The sequence below is a fragment of the Paramormyrops kingsleyae genome, chromosome 6 (assembly GCF_048594095.1).
Source record: "Paramormyrops kingsleyae isolate MSU_618 chromosome 6, PKINGS_0.4, whole genome shotgun sequence".
NCBI lineage: Eukaryota > Metazoa > Chordata > Actinopteri > Osteoglossiformes > Mormyridae > Paramormyrops > Paramormyrops kingsleyae.
This window is the reverse complement of record NC_132802.1, coordinates 2,180,384-2,191,512: the sequence shown is the minus strand read 5'-3', so window position 1 is coordinate 2,191,512 and position 11,129 is coordinate 2,180,384. Positions and strand designations below refer to the sequence as shown.

The window sequence follows — 11,129 nt, the reverse complement described above, 5'->3', positions numbered from 1 at the left end:
TCTTAGATTATAAACCATGAACTGAAATAATCCGAGCGGTCATGCCGACGTCCCGTGTAGAGCACTGGTTGGAAAATATGAGTTACCATGAGGTAGCCGCAAGTCGCCAAACTGCCCAGGGAAGTGCTCGATCCTTTCTTTGGAAAACCTCAGTTGGGCTGGTGCGCAAATGACAAAAAGATGGCAGAAAACCACCGGTATGATTTCTGTCACATTTCCCCCGAAGCCCGTACTGAAAGTCTTGTATTGCGTACAAAGGGAAGTTCAGTCAAAACCATCAGCATTTACAAGAATTTTAGCTTATGAATTGCAAGGGAATACTTTTAACAATACAGTTTTGTTCTCGTAAATGCCAGTTTAAGTGTATGAATAAGAAGAATATAAGACTGACACATTTAACACAAAATTCTGCGTAGGTACCCATGGTAATCCATACATCATAAATGCTTTAAGCGCTGTAAATACAACCATAGTCATAAAGGCGACGCATATCTCATAACTGCGCTTTACCAAAAAAAAAAAACCATTCCGACAGATTTACTTGTGCGGTTTAAAATTACATGTGACACACTGCGCCCAGGCGTTGAATGTTCGGTCTATCCACAGCTTTCACGTGCAATCTTGACCTGCTGAGGGGTCAATCTAACTAGACGTGTCCACCATTGAGCCCGCCTTCCTCCTCTTCCCATTGGACGTTTGCAAAACAATCTCCTAGGACCCGGATCTTGGGATTCGTTGTTTCATACGTCATGCAGTTTGGTTGCAACGAACTACGCCAAACGTGTCCATCTGTGGATCGCTTTACTAAGTATTTCTTACAGTATTGCTCCGGTCTGTTTAGTCAGCCGATGTGTGCTATTTGGCCGCATTCTTAAAATAGCATTTTTATTATAAACAAGTAGCGTGTTCAGCTCTCCAAACTTCTACACAATGAATAGTATAAAAGATGGATGGTTCACAGAGACATGTACGCTATGGCCTGGGCAAGCAATGAGTCTCCAAGTAGAAGAGGTCTTGTATCATCAAAAATCAAAATTTCAAGATGTCATGGTATTTAAGAGGTTAGTTCGTTTCTTTATGTGTTGCTTTCATGTCATTTAACACCTATGTAATATCAACTTGTTTAACAATACTGTATGTATTCCGAAATTATTGTGTCGCGCGCTTTTTACAATTGTATTAACACAGCTCGAGATAAGTTATTTTTGTTTTCTCGTCTAATCTAAACTAGTCCTCTTATCAATGCCATTTACCGCTATTTTCAGTCAGGGTAGCTGTTGTAAAACGTTCTTGTTGGCTGGTGACACGCCACCGTACGGGATTGTCAAACCGCGTGTAATTACATATTGCGTCATAGCGCATACTATAGCATTCATGTCATTGTTTCAGTCAGGAACATGTTTAATGTGTCCGGCTGGAATGGACATTATTTTTTAAAACATAACGGGTATGTATACAACAGAGTACATGGATTGCCATATTTTGGGCGACAGATTCCAGGATGCGGGGCTCAGGCTGCTCATGTTTAAACTTATGGGTCATGCCTCCGCCAGCTTCCGCGTGAGACTTCCCAGCTAAAATTTAGAATCTGTTTGAAATAACTGCATACGCATCTTATGATGAAATGCATGTATTTTTGCATGACGTGTTCGTTTGTGTTGGCTTTGCTATATGTCAGTATCTCCGTCATAAGTTAAAGGTGATGTATCCTTGAGCATTATATACCCAGCGATGCTTGCAGTTAGTATGTTAGACTAATACTTGTTTGAATCAATCCATTTAAAAAGGAAAAATATGTTCACTTAAGGAGATGTGGGTGCAGGCTGTGAAGAAAGGAGGGTTGTTTTTGACTTTAAAGCTCACAGTATTGCACTGACATGTAAGCTGCAAATTCAATGTAAGAAACCAAAATATGAGATTGGTGGTATTTGCTGAAAGATGGTTAAAAGACAGTTTAAAGCAAATGTTTAATTTTGTCTTTTGCTTGAATTTGGAATTAGAAAACATAATAGATCAACTGATTGTTCAGCTCCATGCCAGCAGAGCATCCTCTCCTGAACCATGGGAGACGTCAAAGCTCATGAAGAGGTGGAGAACCTGCAGGAATCAGCGGGGCATGTTCCACAAAACACTATCCGGGGGCTTGCTGAATCCTGACAGAGCAGAATTTATTTGCGTGCTGTGCAGTGAATTTTTGTCATGCGGTTGCATGCTATTTTAGAGAATATTAAGTTGGTCTTGATCGATAAAATAAAAAAGTTAGAATTGAACTTCAGCTTGCCCTGCTTTAACCATCTCCAAAATTAGGTGAGAAGTTGTCAACATCCCAAAGAATTAAAACTTTTTTTTGTGCCAACGTCTCCCTTTAATATCCTATTTCCCAGCCCATTCTTAATAGTTATTAAATACGCATTTTAACAAAAAATTTAATTAAAAAAAAATCATGGTTTGTATAATGTTGTTAATTCTAATAATAATATCCAGTTGAAGCATGTCCTTTTTGTGGCACTGAGGATTTAATTAGGTTTATATTAGCAGCTTGGTTTATAACTTTTAGTTCCAAAAAATGGCTTCGACATTGAAGGAGTGGCTGGTTTGCCTGCGTGGCTAAAGGTTCTTTGTTCTGTCATGTAACCTGTATCAGTCAAATATCCCATGGAAAGGTTTCCGTGTTTCTAAGGGCTTCTCTATGTCACTCTTGTTTCTTTTCCCTTTTTAACCTGCCATTATCTCCTTTAAATCTCCACAGTAAGACCTATGGAAATGTCCTGGTGTTGGATGGTGTTATCCAGTGCACTGAACGTGATGAATTTTCCTATCAAGAAATGATTGCCAATCTACCTCTGTGCTGCCACCCATGTCCCAAAAAGGTATTGCTTGCTTGTGGCAAACAGATGGAGTGTCTGTCCTCTTGTGGGATGTTCTGCAATATTGAATATCACTTTCTCCTTTCTGCCTTTTATTGGCACCTAAATTTAAGTTGCCTAAATTATAACTTTTTTAATAGTAATAATTCCAGCTGGATAGGGTTAGGCATTTCTATTTTGATGCTACTGCAGTCTTCATGCCTCACTGACACCCCCCCCCCCAGGTCCTGATAATCGGCGGTGGAGATGGTGGTGTCCTGAGAGAAGTGGTGAAACATCCTCTAGTGGAGTCTGTGGTTCAGTGTGAAATTGATGAGGTGAGGAATGGAGAAGTTCGTCCCTCACGTGGGGCTCCGATGTTGATGTTTTTCTGCTCGGTTACCAGTGCCAACAGCCTATAAATCCGTCACTCCCTTTGTCTTCGTAGGATGTGATAAATGTCTCAAAGAAGTACCTGCCCGGAATGGCGAATGGCTTCTTCAGCCCTAAGCTAACTCTAAATGTGGGAGATGGCTTTGAGTTCATGAAACAAAATCAGGATGCCTTTGATGTCATCATCACAGATTCCTCTGACCCTGTTGGTAAGAAATTCCAGCTTCGACTGGATGCGCTGCATTACTTTCTGCTAATACCATGATTCATAGACGTCTGTTAGCATATGAAGTTGCTAAGCAACATATCATGGATTTACACCTCACCGAATTCTTCAGAGGAATTTTAGACTACAGATGCTCCTCTACTTACGAACGGCCGTTCGTAACTTGAAATGTTCGTGATTCGTTATTCATTTTAAGAGTATACGCAAGTACTAAGAACTAGGATGCTGGGAGTCCGCACGCTACGCTGCTGCGCGGCGGGAGCAGCGGCCAGAAGTCGTACTGGGCGGAACTGGCGCACAGAAAAAAAAAATTGATGTTGCTGACAGGAGACAGGAGCCCAATGAACACAATTTGGACTTAGAGTCCTCTTCGCTCAAATGTCTAAAAGTTCGTCAGTAGAGGAACGTCTAATCACAGTTTAGTGTAAGGGTACAATAGTTTTGATTTCTGTAAATGTAATTGCTCATCCCATGACACCACCTGCTTTACGTTTACTGCTTTCATTATCTTTCTCATCACATCCTGAATTTACAGACTTAAATGGCATCGTCTTTGTGATGCTGCCTTCTCAAAAGGTTTTTGATCAACTCTGCTTTACTTTTCCATTGCTTTGGGATTGAGCCTGTGTTTTGTCTCCTGTCACTTGGGTCTTCAGGCCCAGCAGAGAGCTTGTTTAAGGAGTCTTACTATCAGCTCATGAAGACAGCCCTGCGGGACGGGGGGATCCTCTGTTGCCAAGGTAATGTGAAGCTGGGTGCTGTACTGCACCTATTTTGTGCACATGTTCTTCATATGCTGTTTAAACTCCCAGAGGTGACCCAAAATATGCCCGTTAAAAGTGAGCTGAAAGTCTCAAGGGCTGTGGCCATCATCCAGAGAGATCTGTAGCCCGGTTGCCATGATCCCCAGGGTGGGTTATTTAATGCTCAATATAAATATCGCTTCACTTTCAATCAGCGATATAAGTACATCTGGGATGTACGCTTTCTTCGCTCCCATAAAAGAATTATTGCTACCAAGCAGACCAGTTGCAATTCTTATTGTCTGCGATGTGTACACTTCTTGGGAGGTGCGTGTCAGGCTGCGCAATAGGGTCCATGGCTGCGTCATACTTACAGCGTCTAATCGACTCAGAAGTATGAATCAGCCGTAAGGCTGTATTGGAAGAGGCCTCACAGCGGTGCGACAAGGCTGTCCCATTCGGAAGGCTCCTTCAAATATGGTCTAGAGATGCGTCGTCCTCTTGTCAAGTTGTGAAGCATCCACCCAGTGGCTCCTACGCAGCTCCTACGCAGCTCCACATATCCCAAGATTCATTGCACAGAGTACAAGTGGGGGGTGTCCCTGCTAGACGATGAGGGCCACCCTGTGACTCGAGGGTAAGGACGGGAACAGCTGGTAATGGCCAGACCGTCCCATTTGATAACACTCACCGGGCGACCCTCGAAAAATGCAACCTACAAAGGTAATGCCATTCTAGACAGTGTCTTTCGAGAGATGCAGTCACGGCGAAGTACTGGCCAGCTGCTTACGCAGGTTAAAGACCTGCAGCTGTGATGGGGGGGGGGGGTACCTTCAGTGCACTGCAGGACAGGAGGATTGCCAGCTTCAGTGTGTGTGTCCAGCTGTGGCCAGGTGCAGGAAATGCGAGTTTGTCTGTGCAGCAGCTCTGTAGCAGTAATGCATTTCAGTTGTCTGTAATTAGTGTGACGAAGGGTGTTCCTTACAGGTGAGTGTCAGTGGCTCCACCTGGAGCTCATCAAGGAGATGTACAGCTTCTCCAAGACTCTCTTCCCTGTGGTGGACTATGCCTACTGCACCATCCCCACCTACCCCAGTGGCCAGATCGGCTTCATGCTCTGCAGTAAAAACCCGGTGACTGACCAAGATTATATTTCTATAATTATTCATACTATACCCATTTGCTTAGTGGAAAATTCCATGGCTGCCACAGTTTGTTGCATTGTGTGTGGTCAGCTCCTGTTCCCATTTGCTAACGTGTTTCTGGACACTTAGGTGACCAATTTCCGTGAACCTGTGAGAGAACTGCCCAAGGAGGAGGTGGAGAATATGAAGTTGAAGTACTACAACTCGGACGTGCACAGGGCGGCGTTTGTCCTCCCAGAGTTTGCCAGGAAGGTAACGAAGCCATCGTTAACAAAAAGGCAGGGCTGTGGCGTGGATCTGATTATCAGGGCCGGATCCAGGTGAAGGTGAATTCGGCATGAGGGGCCCCACACAAACCACACCAATAAAATGTTTATTTACACGCAGAAACATTGCCGGCTGAAGGCAGAATGGGGAGCAGCCCAGGGTCCCTGAATTACCTGTGTTACATAGCAAGTGAAATGATTATCATTTTTCTTGGGTGGGGGGGGGCCCCCTCATGTAGTTCTTGGCTATGGCACTGAAAAGATATAACCAGCAGTGCCTGGTGTAGCTCAGTTTAATGAAAGCAGTGACTTAAATCTTCAAAAAAACAAATCTGAAGCCGTCCTTACTTTGGTTTCTGGACATGGCCTTTAGTTAAATGCTCATTACCCGTCTGGAAGCTCCTTAATGACCAACCAGGTCCGTCTCACTGCTTCCTCCTACAGGTGCTAAGTGAGAGCAAGTAAGAGTGGCTCCCTGAGCAGCGTCTGTGATGCGCATGGCCTTTCATGCAGACTGAACAAAACCCTCACCACCGATGCTGTACTTGAAACCTCTTGGAAGCTGCATCTCTGCCCAGAGCTGATTGGAGATGGGGGACTTCGGATGGAAGTGTTGAAGTCAGGCTGAGACGTGGAAGGTCACCTGAGAGGGAATGGCAACCTCTGTGTGGAATTCAGGCTTCGCTGCAGCAGTAAATTCCAGCCCCTTCCAGTCTTACAGTCTTTTATTGTTTCTAATTTATTCTTCGGGTCTTGACGTCCGTTTCATCTGTACATCCAGTGAACAACACCTGCTGGGTCAGTCGCAATAGAGAAAGTTTTGTTTTCAAATTACAGGTCATGTTTTTAAGGTACTATATAACTAAAATGTACACTTTCCACCCGTGTTAGTAAGTTATACCCAGTTTTAATAAATAACACATCTCAGGATTACACATCATAATATTAAGAAAATCTATGATGGATTCCATATTCCACTGTTTTATTGTACACTTACTGTTGTAAGGGAGATGTTTTATTGTATTTTTGTTATGTATATCATCTTCTGGTCGCTTAACATGGTCACATATTACTGGTGTCGCACAGTTGTTGGGAGGTGTAAAATGATAAAATATAATACTGTATAAAATTCAGCTACGATTATTAATATTATAACATTACTAACTTGGAAATTGATGGAATAGTGTTAGAAAGTGAGAGGTCTTGTATGAGGTTAATAATCATGCGGTTAAGGATCATTAGTATTAAATATGTTCTGTACACAACCACTATGTGACGGCGAAGAGCAGGAGTTAAAAGGTTTGCAGAGAGCAGAACGTTTACTTTGTATTTTACAGTCAGGTGTGATACGGCACTCATTTGGGGGATGCATGAAAATGAGGTCATCTAACCTTGAAGCAAGAAGCCATGATTTCCAGTAAATTTGATAATTAGCTTCAGAGAATGCTAACTATTGCAGCGTGTCTGTGTTCAAGCAGTTCCATATTGATTTTTGTAAAGTCTTCTACACTCAATAAAAGAGATGAAACGAGGACCTTGAATGAAAGTGTTTGGCTTATTAACACTCTGGAGCCCCTTTGGAAATAATCTGATGCAGTGTTTCCCAACCCGGTCCTGAGGAACCTGCGGACAGTCCACGTTTTTGCAAAGGAGCTGGGAAGAAGCAAGAATGCACTGTGGGTCCCCAAGGACTGGGTTGGGAAAACCTGGTCTAATGCAGGGGTGGAGAGGAGAGCTGCTGTGGGTGCAGGTTTATAGGGTGACCTCTCAATCAGCCAATAATAAAGCAGTGGTTCTCAACTCCTGTCCTGGGGACCCTCTGTCATTGGCTAACAGGTCATCCCAAAAACCTGCACTGGCCCTCCATGGGTCTGGTTCCTCACCCCTGGTCTGATGCAGTAAGAGTTTCTTTGGTCACTGCATTATAAACTGGCCAGTTAAACAATCTGCTGACCACATTATTTCAGCACTTAGGTGAATCTTTAAACCAAAGATATTTTCTGTTTTTATACCTAGAAATTCTGGGTCCCCTGACAAAATGTTACTTTGGGCCCTCAACCTAATTTTATGTATATTTTACATATTATTGTCCCCCTGTCATTTTTTGGGCCCCTTGAATCTGCCAGGGTATCCATGCCCCTCTGACACCCCTGTACCCAGGTTATTGAACCAATATATTAATTGCTGCCCCGAAAGGTTCATTGGTAATCAACATTATTTGATTTACCAGTGGAGAGTTTGTATTCATAGAGTATATGTATCTTGTAGCTAATAATGACTTAAATGTGTGGCACATTGTCAATATTCCTGATATCTCTTAAATGTGACATCAATCACATAGCTAATGCAGGAAATCGGGGAAAATAGGTCCATCTTTGACGCTTTAACGATTCTAGATTTACATTGTTATTGTTTGCGGGCCATGCAGTTGCTGACAGAGACTTGATATTAATCGCAAAGAACACTAGATTCGGCGTATTTTCTGTCAAAATATGACCAAAAAGGAGTTTATAACGAGATCAGAGACAAATGGTTTTAATGAATTCTGTAGTCTTGGAATATTTTATGTTCACCAGTTAACCACAAGATGGCGTCCTCCTCAAATGTGTTTTCTGACACTATTAGCCCTGAATGAGGTGTCTGCACGTCCGTTTATGTGCTCTCTGTAAGACGGTTCCTTACAATAGCACGTGAAGTCCCCAAAAAGAACGCATTTTACAATAATAATTGTGAGCTGAAATTCCAGTAACCAACATTTATGTAGGCCTATAACTGTGCTTTGTTAGCGATACGTTTAAATAACGAGGTGTTATATAACCTGTATATAGCATACAATTTGGTTGTTTAAAGGTTTATGCTCAGTAAATATGTCACAGTTCAAAGCATATGGACTCCAAAACATATAGGGCAAGTAATGAGTTTAATCACATCAGCAAGTAATTTTCTTTACCGGTTCCACCTGTGACTGATGTCACTCGGTGACTCTGACTGATGCCTCGCTTCAGATTACCGATGCCAGATCATTCGGTCGTTATACAGCATAGCGTAAGTTATCCTCTGACGTAAGTGTTTGGGTATGTGACGGGTCATATTTGTGTGCATCACTGCATGTGTGCTTTTCCCTATAAAATTATTTGACGTTGCTTGAAATAAGTGCGGTATGCAAGTTTGTGGTGATTCTATTTCTGGTTTAATGTCAGGCTGCTGCAGGTGAAGACATCATGTCATTTTGGTTCCACGCTCGTTCAAAGCGCATTTTCGCGATAAGCTACCATAAGCCGGTGCGGTGGCGGCGATGCCCGCGCGGCCCGCGGGGTCGCGTCTGACTCTCGCTATGATGCAATGCGAGCTGTCACGCCCGATGCTGCGGGACTCGCAGCTTAAAATCAATTAAGTGATGGATAAGGTGGGTAAACCTTTTCCCAGTGATCTCCAAATAGAAAACGACGGAATAAATAGAAAATCCCTCGCGTTTAATTATGTGATATGCATTAAACTTTTATCTTTTGTTGACCCAGACTGGTACAGTTATAAAGTTCTGTTATCCGCCAGGACAGAATAAATTAGGCTATACGAATAATTTGAACAGGTGTGGCCGAGATAAATGTCAACGTTTTAATTATAAAACGTGGAATCAATTTATACTATTGTACTCGGTAACTTCAAAATTCAGTTGCAAACCTCAGCGTTTTTCTGAAGTGTTCGTTGTTCTAGACCTTACATCTCAGAAATCACCACTCTTTGCTATTTTCTATTTGCTTTTGGGTACCATTTTATACTTCCTTTCTTACCTTCCATTCCTTTGATTTTTTTTCTTCCATTTTTTCCTTTGTATTCCAACCAGTTCACTTTGTAGTTTGAAGAAACATTTTTTGTCTCGGTTTATGCATAGCATCTGGGTGATCCCTTAACTCATTCACTACACAAAAACATTTCTTTCAGGATGTTAAGTGCTATAAACATATTCTGTATATCCAAGCCTGTGTCTGACTTTTTCCTGTTTCATCATAATGCGGACATGGATTAATTCATATAAATTCCGAAACGTTATTTTTTAATTGCTTTTATCCCACTTAAATTCGACAGCAGAAATACTAAAACTCATCACATTGGCCCCACTGTAAACTGTAACTCAAAATTGCCCATTGCTTTCTTATAGACGGCACGAATAGATTATTCGATTTTCTGCAAATTTTATATTCAACAGACCACTTCCATACTCCTTTGACCTATGCTCGCATTGACTAAAAAGCCTAATTGACTGAATTGGCTAAAATTGCTCCGCTGTTTCGGTCGCTTTGTCATCCATCAGAAGCGCTTCGTCGAAGATCGCCGGGATTGAAACTGGGCGGGGAAGAACCCAGATCACCCACAGCTAGATAATCTTTGCACGTTCAAATTACCGTAAAGAGGCTGAAGTTTCCTCCTGCGGCAACATGATTGTGCTCTTGGCGTTTCCTAAGGTGCTCATCGATACGCACCAGAAAACCCTTTAGTGCGTTTCAAGTGTTTTCCCCATCACATTTGGCCAAGTAAAATGTTGTGTTTATTCAACAGCTCACAGCCATGATTTTAAGCACAAATGAGTATTTCTTCATCGCTCAAGTATTTTGAGTTCAACTATAGACACGGTTTGTTGTTAAAGTTTGTAGTGCATTAACTCCCATAACAGCTTCTAATTGTTGTTTCCTATCATCCGTGTAAGGCGCGGGAAAGGGGGGGGGGGGGGGGTGGTTCCGCTTTTAGACCTTTTTTAATTCCCGGACGCGGTCTTGGGATTTGAGCATATAGTCGATGGACGGGAAGCCAGACGCCGCCAGAGCAGGGGAAAGGTCACCGATCAAACATCACCGATCAAGTCCAACTAATCCGTGAACATCAAGAAAGTCTAATAAAAACAAGCAAAGTTAAATTCACGTATAATTAACGAGATTACAATTCAGCTTATGACCAAATGTAGCCTGTTTGCTGTGGTTTTATTTAACTAAATCTGAAATCATATGCCTATTAGCCTCAAGTTATTTCGAAGTATAATTTACTAACTTATACGCCTACATAAAATTGGGTATTTAGTATTTATTGCTTATTTGACGTTATAATTCATGACAAAGTTGTTCTGTTGCTCTCCGGGGCCTTGTGTTCACTACAGCAGTGTTTTAATGGATCTCCTCAAATCAAAATATCGCCATATATCTTACTTATATTCCATTTTCTTGAAATATATTTGAACTGTTGGTTTCATTCTTCGAAATCCAGATAGAAAGAGGAGGGATGGAAAACATTGGGCCTAATTATCAGTTCACTCAATGAATAACTTTCAACACGAGTCTTCAACACATCTTTAAAGTAAGACAAAGATTGATTAACTATGACAGATAATCTAAACTATGTTAAGGAGTTCTGGTTTACCTTAATCTGTAATCCATTGACGGTGTTTAACTCTATAGGACAACTTTTACAATAATCCGATTGGCAGACGAAGTCTGAGTTATTGCACGTTGTCATTTTAA

General features: G+C 41.9%; 1 protein-coding gene across 1 annotated transcript; it reads left to right on the top strand.

Annotated features, from left to right (window-relative positions):
* Nucleotides 1–729: 729 nt before the first annotated feature.
* Nucleotides 730–7,151, top strand: srm (spermidine synthase). Its single transcript, XM_023793692.2, has 8 exons — nt 730–1,061; nt 2,750–2,870; nt 3,092–3,184; nt 3,295–3,448; nt 4,122–4,205; nt 5,196–5,341; nt 5,483–5,605; nt 6,064–7,151. Exons 1-8 carry the CDS (start codon nt 931–933, stop codon nt 6,082–6,084), a joined length of 873 nt encoding a protein of 290 aa, XP_023649460.1. The 5' UTR covers nt 730–930; the 3' UTR covers nt 6,085–7,151.
* The last annotated feature ends 3,978 nt before the right edge of the window (nt 7,152–11,129 follow it).